This window comes from Lissotriton vulgaris, chromosome 11 (assembly GCF_964263255.1).
Source record: "Lissotriton vulgaris chromosome 11, aLisVul1.2, whole genome shotgun sequence".
In the NCBI taxonomy this organism is placed as follows: domain Eukaryota; kingdom Metazoa; phylum Chordata; class Amphibia; order Caudata; family Salamandridae; genus Lissotriton; species Lissotriton vulgaris.
This window is the reverse complement of record NC_141699.1, coordinates 852,596,175-852,618,060: the sequence shown is the minus strand read 5'-3', so window position 1 is coordinate 852,618,060 and position 21,886 is coordinate 852,596,175. Positions and strand designations below refer to the sequence as shown.

The 21,886-nt window shown below is 46.0% G+C and overlaps 1 protein-coding gene across 1 annotated transcript in view; it reads left to right on the top strand.

Moving 5' to 3' along the window:
- Positions 1 to 21,886, top strand: part of LOC147683584 (V-type proton ATPase subunit B, brain isoform) — a 191,221-nt gene that overhangs the window by 86,978 nt on the left and 82,357 nt on the right. The window contains exon 10 of the mRNA XM_086943983.1: positions 1,712 to 1,862. Within this exon, the coding sequence (XP_086800109.1) occupies positions 1,712 to 1,862 (151 nt within the window). The remainder of the gene's footprint in view (positions 1 to 1,711; positions 1,863 to 21,886) is intronic.

The following is a 21,886-nucleotide window of genomic DNA, read 5'->3' as shown; positions in this document are numbered from 1 at the left end:
TTAATATACTGGAAGGTGGTGGAACTGGGCAAGGGCAGTCTTTATCTGGCCTTTATAGACTTGAAGACTGCCTTTGACCTGGTTCCTAGGGAGGAACTTTGGAGGGTGTTGTATGGTCTTGGGATGCCCCCTTACATTCTAAACCTCCTCATCAAACTGCATAATGCCAACTATGCTCAGGTTGGATGGGGTTTGAACAGGGAAAAGACCGACAAGATCTCGGTTGTGAGGGGAGTCCGGCAGGGCTGCGTTCTAGCCCCCACCCTATTCTCCCTCTATGTGAATGGGGTGGTAGAGCACCTGCTTGAAGAACCAGCAGACGCCCCCACACTGGGTGGGGTAAAGATCCCAACTCTGTTGTTTGCCGACGACACCCTCCTCATTTCGAAAACCCCTCAAGGCCTACAGAAGCTCCTGAACCGCTTCCAGGATTTTTGCGCAAACAGAGGTCTTGTCATCAATGTGGACAAAACGAAGTATTTAATTATGCACCCCCCCCCCCCCCCGCAAACTTGGCCGCCCACCCATCCTGAACTCCATCCCCCTTGAAAGAGTGTCAGAATTTGACTATTTGGGAATCCGTTTGAGCGATGCGATGAGCTGGACTCCCCACATTAACAAAATGACTGTGGGCCACAAAAGGGTGGGGGGAGCCCTGTTAAAGGAGTACAACAACTCACCAAAACATTGTGTAGCTCCGTTAATAGATATTTACAAAGCTCGAGCAGTATCCGCTTCACTCTACGGAGCTGAGTTATGGGGCCTAGGCAATATGGAGTCTCTGACCAAGGCAGAAAACAAATTCATCAAGGACCTCCCGACAGTTCCGGTGCTCCTGGATGCAGGTTGCAAGTCAATCAAGGACCAGGCCCGCCTTCGACCTCTCCTGCTTTGGGCTCGCTTTTAGAGGGTCCCTGAACTAAAATCCTACGCAGACGGGCTGGCAGAGGTGATGCACTCAGATGGCTGGCAAAAGATCAAATGGCTCAGGGACATTAAACACCTGCTTGGGGTCCTGGGATTGGGCTCTTGTTGGTCTACACACTCAGCACCCCCGAAGGAGACTCTGAAAAAATTCTATTGGGAATGGGTTTCTGCCAAGCTCATCAGCAACCAGCGCCACTGCAACTCCACCGCAGCTTTTCTGAAAATTAAAGACGTTGTTGCCTTTGAGCCCTTTTTGGACATTATTACCATCCCCATGGATCGGGCTCTCTACATTAAATTTAGACTAGGGACCCTGCCCCTTGCCGATTTTCCTCTCAAGATGGAATATGCCTAAACAGGCATCACACCACTGTGCCTTATGTACCGATGGACCCGAAACTGTGGCACACTTCCTCTTTGAATGCCCGGATTACGTGCGCCCTAGATCCCACTGGCTCAAACCACTTTGTAGAGAAATGGGCACTCGACAGTATTCGGTGACTCTACGGATTTTACTAACTGACACAGCCCCTCTTATTGTTTGCGCTGTATCTAAATTTTTTAAATGGGCTTGGTTGATCCGCTTAAAAAGACTGTCTATATCAATTTAATCCTTTTTTAAACTCATTTATTCCGATCAATTGCCAATTTTACCTGTTGATTTTAATGTTCAGTCTCTTCATTTAACGATGTGCTGTTTTATGTTTGTCGTGTAATGCTTTTATGATCTATGCATATCGAAATAAAGCTATCAACCAACCAACCAACTATTGTTTGTCTTCAGGTCTCTGCAGCCAGAGAGGAGGTGCCTGGCCGACGTGGGTTCCCAGGTTACATGTACACAGATTTAGCCACGATCTATGAGAGGGCTGGCCGAGTAGAAGGAAGGAATGGCTCCATCACTCAGATTCCCATTCTCACCATGCCGAACGATGGTGAGTCCTTTATTGTTGCACTTGTTTCTAGTCTGTTCAGAGTGAGGCATTCGGGTAGCTTTCCTGTAAGGTCTCCCGATTCTGAAGCTTCATTTCTGCCGGCGATCACTATACACAATTTTTCTGTTTTGCATCTTCCATTGGGGGTGTAGGGAGGAAAGATTGCTGCACCCTACCCTTCTGAGTAATCCTTGTAATTTGTGTATGGACTACAGACTGCCTCATACTTTTCATTTCCTGCTGTATTAAATTATTACTGACATTAGAATAATGATCAAGCGGCTGCTTTAAGCATTTAGCATTTGAGAAGGTGCATTTCAGCAGTAGCCTTGTTATTCCTAAATATGCCTATTTTTCCTAAACATCCCTTCCAACTGGGAATCCTTTGGGCTTTATAAAAACAGTAGTTTTAAAAGAAAACAGTGTAACAATTATTTTTACATTTGTGTTTTATTTCTATTGTAACAGTCTGAATTTTCTTATGACGCAGCTCTGGCACAGCCATAAATATTTGAGGATACTGAGCAGCATTATTATCAAATCTAGTTAGTGTAGTTCCTTTTCCAGTGAGGAATGCTTAACTGTGAGTTAGCAGGGCAAAAGGTGTTCGTTTTGATGAGGAACAACTTTAGGATTGTTACAGAAGGCAATGAGTGAGGGCAATACCTTGATGGCCTGTGAGCGGTTTTGGCAATGCGGAGCAAATTTGGTTTCTGAAGTATGGGTGAAATGAGATCTTGTGGTTTTAGTACTGAGAAGACTTTTAAATCTTTTGTACTCTACTTGCAACCTGATTATGAGTTGAGGTATTATTTATCGCCTCTGATAAATAACGCTTCCAAGGGTTTAGGAGGCTGGCTTAGTATATGGTGCACACTTATCTAAGTGAAGCACCTTGCACAAATCCAGCCCTCTTATGGTGATTGTGGTGTTCTTAGACAACTATAGAAAGCTCTCTAAGTGTAAGTTTATGAGAGGAGCCTTCAGGCTTAGTCCAGAATGAGTATTAGGCAGGCTATTTTACCAGAACTAATCATTTAGTGTAGGTTAAATGAAAACAAACCACACAGTGAAGTTATAAGAATAATAATTATATTTATTATACACGCTTATTGTTATATCTCCTACCCAGAGATATCTATACAATACACAAAATTTCAAAAGGAAACTGGTAACTAAGCACAAATACAGTGGTCTCAACGGGGAGTCCAAAACATATACTAAAGAAGTGGAATGCGAACTTGCGACCAAAGTTGAGACTTGGACCAGAAGACTCCGAAGAGCTGGGGACGTAAGGAACCACTTAAAGTAAGTACCCAGGAACCCCACGGAGGCCGTGTGCAGAATGTAAAGACTTCCACATACTGAATGAAAGTCAATGGGAAAATCACGGTTGCAGTTTTTAAGAAAGACCCTTCCCAGTGGACCCTCAAGAAACCTAGTGGAAGATGGAAGGTTGGAGAGTCACCCCACCCATGGATACTCCAGGAACCTGGATAACTACACCAGGGAAACCGGGTGCATAGGTGTGATATAAATCCAACATACAATACAAGTGTCATCGGAAACCGCCGTAGACTACAATGAAGGACTAAAGTAAAGATGGCGCTGGCGAAAAAGGGGAAGGAGTCTGGTGGAATCCAAGATTGGATTCTTGAAGAGGAGTGCCTGCAAGCAGAGAGAACCGAGTCTATGCTACTCAGAAGTGATCAGGAGGCACGGAAGACCAATGATCACCGATGACAGAAGATGCAGGAGTGATGATGGAGACCTTGTTGCTGCAGCTGTGAGGACCAGGCGACACTGTGGAAGACCACTCATGAACTGTTACACATCGTAAGTCCAGAACTAGGGGGTCGGTGTGTGGCGGGAGAACCAACAAACCTTGGCAGCAGCAACAGGTGTGAAAATAAAAAGGTGTAGCGTTGGGACCCTCAAGGTCCGAGGGACCCACCAAGCGCTGAGAGGCAGAGAGGGCCCTGAGCATGCAGGGGAGCCCACTGTAGCCAAAAAAGACCCTCTAGAGGACACGCAGGCTGAAGACACTGGAGTCACAAGAGGACCTTGTGCAACTCACCAAAGATGCCTGCCCACGGTTCAGAGGAAGCAGTGAGGACGTATATCTTCGCAGGAAGAGATGCTGGAGGCTGGATCTTCTTGTAGCCCAAAGATCTCTAGAGGACAGAGGTCAACAAGCCTTGACAAAGGCAAGTCGAAGCTGTGCACAGGGGTTCTTTCAATAGTTCTGATAAGGGATACTGGCCTCAAACTTGCTGAGAAGACCTCGAAGGAGTTGCAAAACCACCATCTGTGTTGCTGAGTCTTTCGGAGTCCGTGTGACCTTAGGAGCAGCAGACCGGTCAGCTTCGTTGTGGTGCCTGCAGATGTAGTGGAGTGACTCCTTCCCTCCAAGGAAGTTTACTTTGGGTGTCTTTGATGCCTACAGGCACGGAGAAGAACCTAGATGAAGCACAGGCACAGATGACTGTAGAATACTGGCAGGATGACGAGACTAGGAGCAGCAGGATTCTTTATTGATGCAGTCTCACATTCAGACGAAGTCCAACGAAGTCCAAGGTGGCCAGACGGTTGAAGTTAAAGTGGTTTCGGATTTGAATCTTGTCTCGCAACGATTCTGACGAGCCACCCACAGGCAAGCCCTTATGTACTTGATGGAAAGGGTTGGGCCGAATCAGGGATCCCTCCCAGAGGAGGGACTGGACAAAGGAAAGGCTACTCCCATGTCCTTTATCCAGTTTCACGCAAAGCGGGAGCCAATGGCTTCCTGAACTGGTTCCAACTAGAGAGTGCAAGGAGGGTACCAAATTTGCCCTTCAAAGCTGGCTGGTAGCCCTGGGAAGCGACCCCAGCCCAATACTCTTAGTCCCGTCTGGGAGGTGATCTCACCTCCCTGTGACAGGAAACCTATTGTCCGGCTCGAGCTCGTGTCAGCAGCAGGAGAGCAGAATCGGGTCTGTGGTCGGCAGCAGCACTAGCTTGCTGTTAGACCCTGGAAGGGTGATACCGGGCATAAAGGGGGGTTCCTCAAGGAAAACCACCAGTACATGGGATCCTGCATCCAAAACTGGGATCTTGTATATTGGGGTAGGATTCCAACATGTTTGATACCAAACATGACTGGTTTCGTTGCAGCCAATATATAGCTAGACATCTCGTAATTGACTTGATGTCCACTATATGCATTAAATGGCTGACCACACTTTCACTGCCTGGAGAATCAACTCTGGGGTTTGTAGGGGGTGTTCACCTCATGCAAGGCACCCTAAAACTTATAATCTAGCACCCTGCCTTCAGGATTAAAATGCCTGCCTTAGGGGTGATTTAGAGATTGTAAGTGCAGTGACTTCAGCTATAAGGAAACTTGTATCTGTTTTGAGTGGTGCTAGCACCAGTTCACACAGGCTGCAATGGCAGGCCTGTAGTTAAAGTTTGAGTTGTTTCCCATGGATGGCATAATACATTCTGCAGCCCATGGGAGACCCCTGGTGAACCTGTGCCCTGGTTAATACCATACACTAGGGACATAGTACCATATACTAGGGACTTGGAAGGGTACACCAACAGACCATAATCTAATTTAGGAAGAGAGCATAGTCACTGGGGTCCTGATTCGCAGGACCCAGTCAGACTTGTAGGAAAACAGAATAACACCAGCAAAAAGTGGGGGTAACCATAAAAGCAGATCCTACTTTCCTACAACATGGTATGTTATTTATTGGGTTCGCTAAAGAACTCCGATTCTGAGTTCAAGGGGAATAACATGCGGGTTTTGGTGTTTAACCCACCAAAATCCGCATGATAAAATAAATACTGTATGTTTTCCCCCTTCTAAATTTCAGCAGGTTGGACCTGCTGAAATTTAACAAATGATGAGTTGGTTAACGCATCCGATAATTATTAACTGAAACAAAACTTGGAAATTCCATCCCATGCGTAAACTATGGTTTACTCATAGGAAAGATATTAATGAGCCACTTATAAATAGGGACTTAGTTGTAACTTTGAGAGGCCTGAGTAGCCAGCATTGGTACAGTATGGTTTAGTTGACCAGTGCAATGAAGATTTATACCATGGAGAGATAAGCAGATAGATGTCATTGTCTTAGTTGGAAGAGTGTGATTTGGGTCACTATGCCTATTTTAGTGGAATCACAACTTCTTGCCATTGCATGTGAGTTAGGATTAAATGCTTCTCCTTACACGTGATGGAGCATTGGAAGCTCTGTAAAAGGCAAGGACTAGGTTTACAATTGTAGTTAATCCATTTAGTTTGGCTCTCTTTAATTAGTGTGATTGGATGTGCCTAACGCTTAGCTTTGGCCTACATTGTCATAATACTTAACTGCGTAGCAGCCACCTCAAAAGCTGCAACACTCATAATGTCGAAGAAATGTAGGGTATCTTCTCAAAATCCCATGCATATTCAGTCACATGTGGAGCCTGGCCATTGATGGTATCTACAGCCAGGAAGAAGGTTATGTTGGATGCCTCTGTGAGTACTCCCCCAGATAAAGACAGCAAGAGACTGCAGACAGTGAAGCAAAAGATGGAGAGCAGCAGCTACCCAGTGGCATATCCCAAACTCTAATGTCCTCCTGAAAAGGTATACCCTCCGGCACTGAGAGAATATAGAGGGCCATATGTCCCACCTATCTGAGGAATACCAGAAGACAAGGTCTAAAGAAGTGATAGAGGATGACAAGAAAATTCCAAGCTCATGCCTCAAATCTGCACTGGACTCTACAGATATAGCTAACAGCAACTCGGCATGGGAACTGTGCTGCCAAGGTATGTTTTGATACATATTTCTGGTCTAAAACCAGAGTACAGACCAAGCCTCTTACTTGCAGTCAGTGGCGGTTCGTCCATTGGGGGCGTTGGGGCGTTGCCCCACTAGCCATGGACGACCGTCACTGCTGCTGTCAAGTGTCACTGACACTGCAAAAAGTGAAAAAAGTAAAATCATGAGCACACTTCAGAATAGCCGACAGTCATCATAATTGAGGCCGGACCGGAGTCACAAATCAGGACGTTATCGCGGAAGGTGTGGGGGGCGGGCCTGCGGCAGTGAGTGGCAGGCTGGCAGCGTGTGACTCACTGTTATCAGCTTGGCAGGCAGCAGTGTGTGTGCGCATTTAGGACAAGTCATTTATTTTGACTTGCCCACGCATGCGCACACACGCAATAGTCCCTTCCCCCCTCCAGCCGTGACCCAGGCAGAGACCCGGGGGAGCCGGGTCTCATTATGGGCAGTATTAGCCCTGCTCGTTAGCCAATCCTGGCGCAGTGGCGATGTTATGCTGCGCCAGGATTGGCTGAGTTAACGCGCAAGAGGATGGTTTTGCTGCCGTGCGTGCGTGGGTGGCTGATGGGAGGCTGCCTGCCTGCCGCCTACCTGATGACGATCACAGCACTGAGGAATTCAAAACAGAGGAAGGCGGGAGTCCGGAGTCCAAAAGCGGTACGGTAAAACTTTTATATTTTATATATAATATAATTTTCCCTTAAACCTCTCCCGCCTCCCCCCCTCCCCTCCACGTTGCGATGAGTATTTCCCTACCCGCCCGTAATGCCGGCCACGAGTACTGCAAATGAGAGCCCCTAATATATCCTGGCTTATAGAAATTAAATTACTCATTCATCACCAGTCACAAAAGAAGAAAGGGACGGGCAACTTAAAATACAAGGGAAGGGAGCGTTTAGTGCCGTAGGATTGCGCTGACCTCTCACCAAAATGCCTGTCCTCCCTCCTGCTCCCCCCAAACCACAGACTTCCAATCCCTCGAGCCATATTTCATGGGGTCTGCAGGGGCATGATTGTGGAATAATTAAAGCTTCTGGTAGGGGCCTGGATTCCTGAGAAGGCGGGAAACTCTCTCTTGGTAGAAAGCTGCGTTTGCATCGGCAGAGTGGGGAGACGCACAAGTCAGGTCACACAGGTTTGGCTTTCCTTCAGTCGGAGTGGAGATAAGATGATAGTTTTTATTATTTTAGCTTTGATTCTGCGGGCCTTAGCCATCCCCCTCCTCCCGCTCTTCCCTCGCAATGTCATCATTTCCATTTTTATTAACTGTGTACCGCCGGGTCCCTGCCAGGGCCTAAATGAGATCTCCCCCCAGCTGCCTCCTGGCAAATACATGCTATGCACATGAAACACACGAACATGCGTGTAACAACAAATATATAATAGCCTGCGTTTATTAGAACACTGATTTTACCATTGTCAGCACTGTGAATAGAAGCGTTCATTCACTAACTCACTGATACCCATTTATCAACCTCAGAAGGATAAGAGGCTGAGCTGTACTTGCTGGTAAAGTTGTATCCTTTACACAGATACAGGAAGAAGGCAAAATACTGGCAGATACACCCCTGGATGCACATATGAATGCAGAGTTTTGTATAGCGCTTTAGTGGCATTAGTACGGCCTCACAGAGCTGTCTGTTTTGGGCACCCTGTGAAGTAATTTGCATAGTTGACAGAACTTAACACCAACAGTACATTCAGTTCCTGTTTAAATAGTGTCTCGTGGTGTTGGTTTCAAACAAAGCATAACAAACCACGGTTCTATTTGTTTTACTTTCATACACTTTTTTCTTACTTTCATTAGGACACATCGCTCCATTCCCTCGGTCTGTAAGTAAGCACTGTGGACTGTGGAGAATTCTGCTGCAGGGCAGTGCGAGCCCGCAAAAACAGATACACAACATTCCCAGTGGTATGGGTGCCAGCGGCTGGCGCAGACTTCCAGGCACACTAATGTAAATGTTTGTGAATTGTAAAAATGGGAGTAAAGGGCGTCCAGAGAGAGATGAAAATCTCTGCTCAGACTTTAACACTTTGTGTGGTAATAGGACCCTGTGTCTTGACCCCACTACATGGTCCCGTGTCTAAGGAAAACTGCCCGGTCTCCCACGCTGTCTCGTTTTTCCTTAATAAACTTACCCACCCTACCCTGCTCCATCTAATTTGTTCTCTCACTGGCGACATTAAATAAGTATTGGCCTTCTGACTGTAGCTTGGAGCTGAAATAATGAAAAGCCAGAAACTAGAAGCAGATGGAGCGCCTGGCTGTCTGCGAGTCCTTCCCCAGAAATGTAATTTTACATCATGAAGCCGGTTTAAAAAAGAAAAAATGCTTGGAATTTTTGTGTGTGTAGGTAGCAATTTGTATATGGCTTATCGGTTTTTCTAGCGCTACGATATTCCTCTATGTATGATTGTGCTTACTTGAGATGGGTTTATTTTAAGTGGAATGATGCCTTTGCCTTGACAAGGACCGATGCAGTGTTTCAGCTGCTCGGTTGTTTAGTGTGGAAGTGGTGTAGCACCCTGAGCATCGTATCATAAGGAGAATGCAGCCTGCAGGACATATGCCGACGGTAGCAAATGTAACACAACTTTAAAATGCAGGGGCAGGGCTTAGGTGACTGGAGCTTGAAGTGGCCTGTGGTGTAACCGAGGTGAACTTTAAAAGTGATCTGTTCATTGGTTACATTTTTTCTTTAACCTTAGGTCTCTTGGGGTGCAGTGCTCACGGGGTGAGAGTCAGTGTCGGTCTAGTTAACAACTGCACCCAGATCAGTAGGTGCATCAACCCACTGATCCGTCTCCTTGTATTTGGAACCTCTGACCCATATGTTGTACACAACACAAATCTCTGCGGCAGGTGCATTTACCCACTAAGATGTCGACTGAGATTAGAACATGGGGCCTGCAGGCTACACACAGATCTGTGTAGGAGAATTTAGTATTTAAAGTCACTAAACTCTAAAGACTTGGAACAACAGAGCTGTTAATGAACTGTAGAGCTCCGCAATAGGCACATTAACCCAACGAGTTACCTGATTCAATTTCTAACCTGCAGCCTACAAAGCCTATTCATTCACGTTTCAGCTACATGCCCTAACATTCTAGATATCCTTCTTTGACCCTCTTCTCAGGTTTGAGTTAATTTGTGTCTGCTGATTAGTAATGGGGTAGATCACTCTTGTCAAAAAACTGGGACAGCAACACAGTTAAAGCACTTTCACCCTAAAACTGGCTGATAGTATTCTAGGCATTTCAAACATGGAAACAGTTTTGAATTTTTAAAGATGTATATGGCATCTTCCTCCCCTTTCTCAGTCAGTGGCAGCTCAAAGAGGCCTCATATGACAGTTCACAGCATTCTGAATTCCAACAAGCAAGCAATGGTGAGCACTGTAAGGTGCTTGAGGACAGTGTGAAGCTGGCACTGGTGGGCAGAGATGAGCTGGCTCTCATGGGCAGCGTGTGTGAAGGTGGCATTGGTGGATAGTGTGAGGTGTCAGAAACAGTGGACACTGTAAAAGTTAGCACAGGTGAGCTTTCTCTTCCACACTCCATCTTGCTGTCTGTTATCATACTTTTTTCTGCCACACACTCAACATCTGTGTGGTCCTCTGTGTAATAACCTCCCTAAAAGAATCCAACACCCAGCAATTTCTTAAATGATACATAATTCAATTGTATTGCTTCATTAACCTTCCTGCTTCCTTAAGATTGCTTGAAAAAGCATCATTTGTCCACTCTTTTGTCAAAATTACCCTCCCGTAGGTTGTTTGGGTTCGCTGGCTACACTCGCTCGTCATAGTGCGGTACAACTATAATTTTACGCCGCACCACTTTCAAATGTCACCAGCCGCCACTGCTTGCAGTCATCCCTTCGGGTCACATATTTATCAGTCCCTTGAATCCATGAAAAAGGTCAATAAAACCACTAAAGCCATGTTTGTTCTGCAGATTGTCAAAAGTTCCCTTTAAAGGGGTGGTGTTGCTGAGGCAACTTTGCAGGGAATACCCTTTACACCCTGCAAACTTTGAGACAACCCACAAAGAATCAGTTCCCCCAGTCTACGCAGTGGCAGCAGCCTCTGCTCACACAACAAACTTAGGGGGATGATAAAGGACTTCCTAAGCACCTGGAAGTCCTAACAGCATATAAATGGGGCTAGAGCTAATAAGATTCACGCTTTGTATATCCTCTTCCATGCTCGTGACGGAACCGTTCCATCACGAGCCACGGGTGGGCTGTGCTGGTGACGGAACGGTGTCGTCACGGCCCGCTTGCGGCGCCTGCGCGGCGCAAATTCCGCGCCTGCGCTGACGTGAATTCTGCGCCTGCGCTGACGTTCTAAAGAACGGGCGGGCCGTGATGGAACCGTTCCATCACAAGCACAGCTCACCCGCGAGCCGTGACGGAGCGGTTCCATCACAAGCACGGAACCGCCGCGCGGCCACCCACTCCCTTAGCACTCCGGTGGAATAACCGCCGCAGCGAAGGGGATATAATTGGTAAATTTGTGATCTACAAATGTCTCCCCAACAAAGAGGCTATCTGCCTCGGAGCATTGCATTACTAGACCAGAAATCTTAGATTTTCAGCTTTTCATGGGTCTCTTTGGAAAAAAGGTAGCCTTATTACTCTTTCTTCTCTCAAAAAAATACCCAATCTCCCTTCTGGCTCAGCCTGTGGTTCGCTCGCTCACACCTCTTACTTACAATCTATGCTAGGCTTGATTTCCTAGCATTCAATGCAAAAGATTTAAGATCACTCGGGCTCAATGTTGCAGTACCCTGCATGAAAATGGTGCTCCACCTTGAAGTTTGCCAGGAGTTGAGATCTGTACCTCTGTAGCCTGAATGTTGGGACTGCAGACCATAGTGTTGAGCCACAAAATGGGGTAAATGATTTAGTGGATTTCTCCTTTGTGGTAAATATAATTTACCGTATACTTATTTTCCGCATAATTACAAGTAAAAGAATAGCTCAATAAAAATGAGAGGCAGAGTCCGGGGTGTCTGAGTCTTTAAGGGCTTTAATTCAGAATGACTCGAGCCATGGAAATCAATTCCATCAATACAAGGTTCGGGGGTATATGCAATGATGGCAAAAAGATGTTGACGATTTATTAACAGTACATGACATATATAGTATAACGAGGCAATAGCAATGCATACAGTAGGCGTGTCAAGTGAATGTGCGTAGCAAAAAGGCGTGTACAGAGGCGTGCACGAAGGTGTGTGCTGGAAACGTCACAGAAAAGTGTCATAAGTGGGTGTATACATAGTGAATTCTGCAGAGTCAGCTGAAAACTATAACTTGGGTGCGCGCGCAGCTGGTATGACGTGTGATTGACGTGTATCTGGAGAAAGCTAAGGGTCTGACTTTTAGCACTAGTAGAAGAGACAGACGTCTGGCATGTCAGACCGACCTGTTCCTATAACATGTCTGATATCTTGTATTTGGGGTAGGTGTAATCTGAAGTAAAAGGTCTCTCGGGCAGAGGCTATTCTATACAGAATGCATACGTGTGTAAGTGCAATGTGCAGGGCCATGGGCCTACCATGGTAACGGGAGCTATGGATTTCATGAAGGAGACAGGGAGGCTTGGCCCTTTGCTCTGCAGCCGGGGAGCTGTTTACCTATATCACTAGACAGGAATGTGTTTTCGAGGAGGCTGAGCTGGCTACACTGATAACTTGAAGGCAAAATACTGTTTGGCAGGCAGGCCAGGCCGAGCCAGGCACCGCTTCGCTTGGCAGGAAGTAAGGCAGAGGTCAGGGATGCATCTCATCTCCACGTTGCAACTTTCGGAGACAGAGACAGAAAGTGGTTCAATGGCAGGAATCAGGGCCTAACTCGGAAGGGCCAGGAAAACGTGAAAGTGCACTATTTAAAGACGGTGGCACGGCATACTTAGGAACCGAATTATCGATCCATTCATGGTGGATCTGATAGAGGACATGTTAACGTTGGACGCAAATGTATTTGCGTCTTCAGATTCGGTTGCGGAGGGAAGTTACATGCACTTTTAACTCGTACATGGAGACGATGGGGTACTCGTTAGGGGCATACCTGACCATAAAAATTTCAATTACCTCATTCCCTCCTTGTCCCCTACGGACCCATTAGGGTATATCTATTTTCATGAGACCATCTATCTGTTCATATAACATCATCTGTTCTTCTTTCTTTAATCGGGAATGGGGACGTGAACTTGAGCTGGGAATACAAGCTGTGGCGCACAAGCCGCAAATCGCTGGCCCACATTGAAGACCTAAACAACAACTGAATACTATGGCCAATATAATCCCTAGGAATGACAATAGCTTCCATCCCCAGGCTGTTATTACACTCCAGAGCCAACCGGACCAAGTCCAGGAGCCTGGATTCTGATGTATCTGATGGGCAATTTCGTGAAGTCTGGTGATGGCCTTATAAATTGATGGCTCGTTATTAGGAATAAACACGCAACAACTGGATCCGATGACTCTACAAGCTCCGCCCCTATCGGCCAGGATGACGTCAAGGACAAGGCGGTTCTGAAGAACAACAAGTCTTATAGCAGACTGCTCCTCTGTTAAGTTGCCCAAAGCTGAAGTAGTCTCATTCACTACTGCTTCGAGAATTCTGGTTAATTTGCGTATCAGTTTACTATTGGAGACAGTACCTAAATAAGGAAAGAATCCTTTATTGAAATCTGTATATTGTTCCCATGCGGTTTCAGTTTGATCAACTAATGGGAGATCTCTCTTATGCCTAACAAGATTGAGGCGGGAATTCCTGTGATAGTCAGATGGGGCTAGAAAAACTGGTGGCAATAGGAATGCAATGAAACAAGTACCATCCCAGTCCAGAGGTAAACGTACATAAGCTGTATGACCACAAATGAAATAGGAATGTCGGGAAGCTTTGAATGTAGACTTGCCTTCATCACTAAATTCGACCACAGTAGTACAATCACTATGGCCTAGATGTACTGAACCATTCTTTCTGACGCATAATACACCTTTAGCTGGTAAAACTGATATAGATGGCAAGTCTGGACTAGTTTCTGACTGAACATTTAGAATCATGAGGTTGAGTGTAAAATTGCCTAATCCATACACTTCATTTTCTAGATCGGTCCCTGTCATTTGTGGAAGACCTTCTTCATCTGGGAAACATGCTTTGTTCATGACTGTGTTCAGGTTCCCCCATATCCATTTGCCTTGGGAAACCCTTGATTCAGTGTCTAAAGAAGATATTAAACTAAACCATGCACAACATGAACCATTATGTGTAAACGGGTAAGGAAAGAGGGGCAGAGCTCCCTTGTAGTTCTGATAGGGAGGGAGTCGGCCACATATCCAACAGTTAGTAGCATTGTTGATCTGGTGTGAATGGTGTAACATACGAATGAATGTATTATTGCGCAGCGCAAGTCGATAAGACAATTCGTGTGGGGGTAGTTCACTAAATGTGTGCTCTGCAGTATCATTAGAAAAAGAATGTGCAATCGGAAAATACATATGTAACATCAAACTGATGCAAATTAACGTAAGACTCAGAAGAAACATAATAATCAGGGTGCAGATGCACCTACTACGGAGATTTTTACAATAATGATTTCTTTTCAGGATCTCCTGTCTATCTCTCTCTCTCTATTTGGGTCTAACTTGTACATTGTCAGAAACTGCCTAACCGCTTCACCCAGGAGGGGACTTAAACAATTAAACTGTCTGACTTACTAGACCTCAACTTCATGCGGAACTCCTGCTGAGGAGTTTTCTCTACCAGGGGGAGTTTAGTATCAGTCTTTGGAATGTGGCAGGGCTGGGAATCAGTCTTTGGCGGAAGTCCATAGAAGCGTTTCACGTGACTCGAGTGGAGCCAGGTTTTCCTCCCCTCCAACTTAACGGCAGTCCTGGTTGTTCACAAATTGATCTTCGGCTCCTTCCAGCGGGGCTCCAGAGGACTTGACCTGTCGAAATTCCGGACTAGAACCACATCACCGGGGACCAGCTCGTGCGGTTTCACCTCGGTGTTGTCTGGAAAGGCTGCTGCAACCTGTGAACGACATGATTGTAGTGCAGACATCAAGGAAGCAAGGTAATCTGTCAGCATAGTACTTTCAACATCAGTAATTTTCCTCGGCAGAGGCGTCCCCCACATATTAGGAGGTCTACCGAAGACCACCTCATACGGGGATAGCCCTGTCCTAGAATGGGCTACCATTCGCATATAAAAAAGAGCAACAGGTAAAGCTACTATCCAATCTACGCCCTTCTCTTTACACACTTTAGCAAGATGTGTTTTCAGAGTCTGGTTATGACGCTCCACGAGACCTGCTGCCTCGGGATGTCGGACACAGTGGAAGTTCCACTGATATCCCAAAAGAAGGGAGACCTGCTTCATGAGTTCGGACGAGAATGGCTGACCATTGTCCGAGTACACGACACTGGGCAAACCGTACCGCGGGAAGAATTCACGAACCAACTGCTTGGCAGTGGTCGGAGCAGTGTAATCTGGGACGGGATATGCTTCTGTCCATCGGGATAGGGCACATACAACTACAAGGACATATTTAAAACCTCTGCATCTGTCCATCTGGATATAATCCATCTGGAGGACTTCAAAAGGATGGTCGGGAGGATGAAATCCACCTTGTCCTACGGGAACACCCTTTCCTGGATTGAACTGACAACAGATCATGCAGGTACGCACTTTCTGTTTTGCTGCTGCTCGTAAATGTTTGTTAAACCAGAGGTCCTGTAAACTGTCTAACATGGCTTTTTCACCTAAATGTGCTGGACTGTGTGCAGTGTTGATAATAACTTAAACCATAGAGTCGGGGAGAAACCATGTGGTCTTTCCCCTCGTCATCCAACCCTGTTCAGTCTGGACCCCTCCTTGTTCAGCCCATTTCTTGATTTCGTCTGGAGTAGCATGTGTCTGTATGTCAATGACATCTAGTGCGGGGTCCCTGACTGTCATGCTATGCGTCAGTGATGATACATCAGTCTTTGTCATATCAGTCGTATGAGTATGAGTCTGTGCTGTATGTTTCGCTGTCCGATCTGCAAAGTCGTTACCCTGGGAGATTTTGTCTGAGACCTTTGTATGTGCTTTACACTTCATGATGGCTATGGCTGTAGGCAAATGTATTGCCTCCAACAGTGCTTGAATGAGGGGACCATGTTGGATTTTGGCTCCGTGGGAGGTCAGAAAACCTCTTTCTTGCCAGAGGACACCGAAGTCGTGTACGACTCCAAATGCATAACGTGAATCTGTGTATATGTTTACTTTAAGGTTCTTGGCTCGTATGCAGGCTTGGGTCAGAGCAATGAGCTCTGCTGCTTGGGCTGACAGGGTGTCAATGCGATGTGTTTCTAAGACTTCAGTTTCAGTGGTCACTGCATATGCGGCCACTAGCTCTCCTGTATTTGTTCTCATACATGAACCATCCACATAAAGTGTCAGGTCTGGATCGGGTAAGGCCACATCTGTCAAGTCTTGTCTGGGTTTCGTGATTGTATCAATTACCTCCACGCAGTCATGTGGAGTAGGATCTGTACTTTTCGATGGTAAAAGTGTAGCAGGGTTCAGTGTATTACAACGTCTGATTTCTATGTGTGGTTGGAATAATGTCAGTTCATAACCTGTCAGTCGTGCTATAGTCAAGTGTTGAGTCTGTGTTCTGTTTAGGAGAACTTCCACAGAGTGTGGTACCTGTACTGTCAATTGATGTCCCAATACAATGGAATCACTTTGTCTGATTGCTAGAGCTGTTGCTGCAACTGATTTTAAGCACGCAGGCAAAGCCTGGGCTACTGGATCTAGTGTGCTCGAAAAATAAGCACACGGTCTGTGTTTGTCTGCTTGAAGCTGAGTGAGGACCGATAACGCTGTGCCATCGCGTTTTGTGACAAAAAGTGTAAAAGGTTTACTGTAACATGGTGTCGCTAAAACAGGTGCTTGACATAAGGCTTTCTTTAATTCGTCAAAAGCTTGTGTATGTTCCTGAGTCCATGGGAGGACAGCCGAAGACGCTGCCTCTTGTGTTGTCAACTGTATAAGTGGTTTAGCTAGAAATGCGTATTGGGGAATCCATTGTCTGCAATAAGAAGTGAGTCCAATAAAAGCTCGTACTTCTTTCTGCATCTTGGGTTGTGGAAGATGTGCAATTAACTGTATACGATCTGGTGTCAACTGTCTCCCCTCTTTGGACAGTACGTGCCCAAGGTACACCACATGCTGGGCGCAGAATTGCAGCTTCGAAGGAGACACCTTGTGTCCCTTGTCCGCCAGGAAAAACAAAACTGTCAGTGATGCTTGTTCACATTCTGGTTCACTTCGGGCGGTGATCAATAGATCATCGACGTACTGGAACAGGGCAGTATTAGGAGGCATGTGAATATTGTCAAGTTGTCGTTTCAATGCTTGGCTGTAGATGCTGGGGCTTTCTGTGAATCCTTGAGGAGCGCGTGCAAATTTGAAGCTTCGGCCATTTAAACAGAATCCGAAAAGATACTGGCTTTCCGGATCAATGGGGACACTAAAGAAGGCGTTCTTAAGATCGATTACAGTAAAGAACGTCGCCTCTGAATCAATAGCTGTCAATAATGAAGAGATGTCCGGGACCACAGGATACTGTGGTACAATGCATTTATTCAATTCACGTAAATCAATCACCAGTCGATATGGAGGTGCATTTGGATCAGTGCGTTTAAGATTCGGAATAATAGGGGAATTACAAACATTGGAGTCGGTCTCTACAACCACTCCTTGTGCAATGAGCTCGTCAATGATTTTCAGTAAAGCCACTACAGCATCAGGTGGTAACTTGTATTGACGGATTCGGGGCAGTACAACTCCTGGCTTGAGTGTGACACGGTATGGTGTAATGTGCATACAACCTACATCAGTGGGGCCTTTAGCCCATAAGTGTGCAGGAACATTCTGTAACCTGGGATCAAAATCTCTCAACACATAATGGCCCTTGAAATCACGAAGGAACAGCCTTACTCCTTCCGGAGAACAACAAATTACAGCTCCTAGAGCTTTCAGAGTTTTTATACCAAGCAGGTTTTCTGGACATGATTTCGTAAGTAACAAATCAGTTGTACGAGATAAAGGACCAACCGCAAGGGGAACAGGTTTCGATACTTCGTTAACAATGGGCTTTCCTGAAAATCCAAGGGAAACATTCTGTGAGCCTGAGAGGGGTGCCCCTGGGACCTCGTCGTGACTGATGGTAGTTCTGCTTGCCCCTGTGTCAATCAAAAACTTTCTATCCTTCCCTAATACCTGACTATGTACATAAGGACCCTCTTGATCTACAGGAACTTCAATAAGAGGCAAGCCAACCTCCCTCTCTAGGCTGTTTCATGTGTACTGCTGATAATCGGGGTAACCAGATTGGGCATACTGGTACATCTGTTGTGTGACATGCTGAGTCGCGGCAATGGGTTGGGGCTGTGGTACCGCCACGGTCTGTTGTGGTACATGCATAGGTTGCACATTCTGTGGAGCAGGTTGTTGGACCTGGTGTTGGACGTGGTCTCTCTTTAGTTTTACCTGTGGCGATATTGTGTTTCAGAACTGTACATTCGTTTACATAGTGACCTGGTTGTTTACAATAGTTGCATGTCCCTTTAACGGGAGCCGCCGAATTATTTGACTGTGTCGCGCCCTTTTTCTGACCATCAGCTGGGACTGACTGAGCAACTAACATTTTCATTTTCGTGTCTTTCATACGTCTCTGATCGTGATCATGTTCCTCCCTAATTCTGTTCTGGTGATATTGTAACATTTGTAACATTTGGGATGGCGTGTTTGCTTGCCATGTACTCTCGACTTTCAATACACGGTTCTTAACCTGGGGCAATGAATTCTCAACCAATTTGGTTACAAATAAATGTGGATATGACTCGCTACTTGTTTTCAGGCCACTATTAATGATAAAACATTTCTCGAATCTGGAATAAAAATCACTAGTATCTTCGTCAGGTTTCTGTTTACAGGCTGAGATTGCATCCCAATCCTCCTTTTTAGTTGTCAACAATCTTGGTAAGACCTGTACTAATAATCCTGGTAACGCTTTAGTCTTCGTTCCAAGCCCTAAACCTGGGGTACGACCAGTTTCCTCGTCTTCTAATTCAGTCCAATTGATCTTTGTACCTCCCACCTCCCATTCTTTTTCTTTGAGTTTTTCGTAAGTACCGGCAGGCAATAACACTTTTAGAATTTTCATAATATCGGGATATGTATAATCTCCCATGAGTAACATGTCTTTTATTTCACGGTGAAACCCAGCTGGATCTTTATCATGACTAGGCACTATTTTCTTCATTTCCAGTAATTCCATTTTAGTTATGGGCGTATATACATACACGCGTTGAAATGTATTGTCTTGTTTCCGGATGGGGTGTACTTCTCGTAAAGGGTTCTGTCTGTCTAGGTGAAAAGGATTGTTTACTGGGGGTGGAACAGGCACAAAACGTGAGGTCAAGAATGTTCTGTATTTATGGCGTTGTTCGAGAATTACATTAATCAAATCAGTACCTAGGCCTCTCCATCTATGCAGGAGTAAGTCTTGTAATAGATTATACAACGGTCCTGGATCAGATTGTTGATTCTCGTACTGTACAATAAGATGTTGGGCCATGTAAATACCTGCTAGTCGCTGTTCTTCTGGACTAAGACTCAAAAACATGTGCACCACTAAATCATCTTTATACATACTGTCATCCCCGGCCCATTGGACTGCGGACCGGGCTAGTTCTTGGTCACGCAAGGTAGTGAGATCATGATAACCTACTCTTCCTTTCAGGTTTCTATCGGTAACTTGGAAAACATGTTCAAGGGAACATTGCTCTGGAATCGGGGAGAGGTGACGAATGGGCCTGTCAAAAGGCCTGCCAAGGGAATACTGTTTAGGGAGTTTCGCCCTACCTACGTAAGCTATCGTGCCTGGGGGCACTTGGGTCGTGGCTGAATCTTCTGATTCTTCCTCCTCTGAGGTGGCTTTATCGTCTGACTCGAGAGGCTGATCAGTCTCTCGTCTGGCATGTATTGCTACAATCTCCTTACGGATCTTTCTAGTCATGGCCACTATACATTTCTCTTTGTCATGTTTGCCTTCGGCAATATTCTGACTCCATCTTGACAAACCCACCATCTCTTCCTGCGAGAAACCTGGCTGGTCCAGGACCCTTATCAAACTATTAATCAGAAATCGCATTATCAAACCCTTTGTCTCAACTTTCTCGTGTGCCATAGCTTCGCGAACACATTTCTGCCCTTCACCTGTTCTAACAAAATTATATATGTTGTCTAGATGTTCTGGCATGTCTGGTAATAACATCAGATAATCTGTAACACGACGTATTCGTAGTGAGGCTAACGCCATGGGTCTTGTCTTGCCAGGTACCGGGTCGTATCTGCAATCTGCTAGGGGCTCTTTAAGATAATCGGTTAGGTTTGCTTTGGGTGTACGCGACATGGCTATTTCTCTCATTGTTACTCGACGTAAGGGTGGCGGGGTATGAAAGGGACCTCCTGAAGCGCCTCCTGAGGCACCCCCTGAGGCGGAACCATGAGCATGACTTGACGTCAATGGGTGCGGGTGTGGAATATTTATCGGGGACGACTGACTCCGAGTCACATCTGTACCAAAAGGGTTATTAGGACCAAGAGTAATGGGACCAGCAGGGGAAGTGACACTAGGTGCGGGAAGTGGATGACGTGGAGGGGTCGTGGACTGATCAGCAGGGACCAGCAGTGGCAGTTGTCGGGGCATAGTAGCGTATGCGGGAGCTTCACCATCTAGATAGGAAGAAAGGAAACTATCTGCTGCGGTCTGTGTATGATGTACTTTGGTCGGAACCAATGGAGGGGGCAGATCGTTCGGTATTTCCGAAGTTGCTTTGGGCCCTCGGCCAAAACTGGATACAGTCCTGTTATAAGAGCATTACTCTGTCTTTCTTGTTGTTCGGTTTTGACTCGCTGTCCCTCTTCTAGTAGATCTTTTTCTTTAGCTTTTTCGGAATCTTCTCTACTCTTTTCTGCTTTTCGGAGTGCTTTCTCTGTCAGTCTATGTGATTCTTTGCGCCACAATTCAATGGCATCTTTCTGTGATTGTCTGGCTTTCTTTTTCCATAACGCTTCCTCTACTCTCATGATGCACTCAGCATCCCATGTCCCTGTAACGGGCCATCTCTGATTCTCTGCCAGGTCTTTGGTGTAATCCACCCATAAGTCTAAGTACAGTATGGCATCTAAGCCATGCTTGTGGTACATAAAATGTCCAGGAGTATCCCTAGGTGGGATGGGAACTGCTTCTTCTAGTATCCCTTTCCTAGTTCCTATCTGTCGTAACTTCGAGAACAAAGGCATTGCTACCTCTAAAGTGGACGTAAAACACAATGAACACAGTAAAATATACAAACATTCACTCATACCATGACATTAAACACGTTGAAACATTTCGAACAGATATTGACTACCCACAAATTCTACAACGAAAACAAAACTGAATCGTTGAATACTAGAATTACTCGCTAAACAGCACAGATACACTGTTAAAACAGTGCAGACCGGATCTGTGTACCCAAACCCGTCTTGACCGGATACAAATTAATGCACCCGTCTTGATGCGTCCCCAGCAACGGTACTCACCGGGAAGCACGGAACGGAAGGCCTCGGAAACTCGACTAGACTGGACCGCTACGACGTCACTGCAGCTGCGCACTACGCATGCGCCTCGACGCTTCGGACAGGTGGGCCTCTGGACACCTCGGACACGGTTCTCTCGGCTGGGCTCTGGTCGGGATCCTCCGCACTCCTCACCGCCTCGTCTGGATGTCGATCGCAGTCTCCGTCACCTCCGTAGGCCTGAGGGAGATACAGGAAATCCTGCAGATGCGCATAGATGTCCGTCACGGCTGTGGCAGGGGGCAAGGCCTGCGACATATCTCCGGCGCGCGGGGTGGGGGAGGGGTCCCTATTCGGGCGCCAAATTATGTGGTAAATATAATTTACCGTATACTTATTTTCCGCATAATTACAAGTAAAAGAATAGCTCAATAAAAATGAGAGGCAGAGTCCGGGGTGTCTGAGTCTTTAAGGGCTTTAATTCAGAATGACTCGAGCCATGGAAATCAATTCCATCAATACAAGGTTCGGGGGTATATGCAATGATGGCAAAAAGATGTCG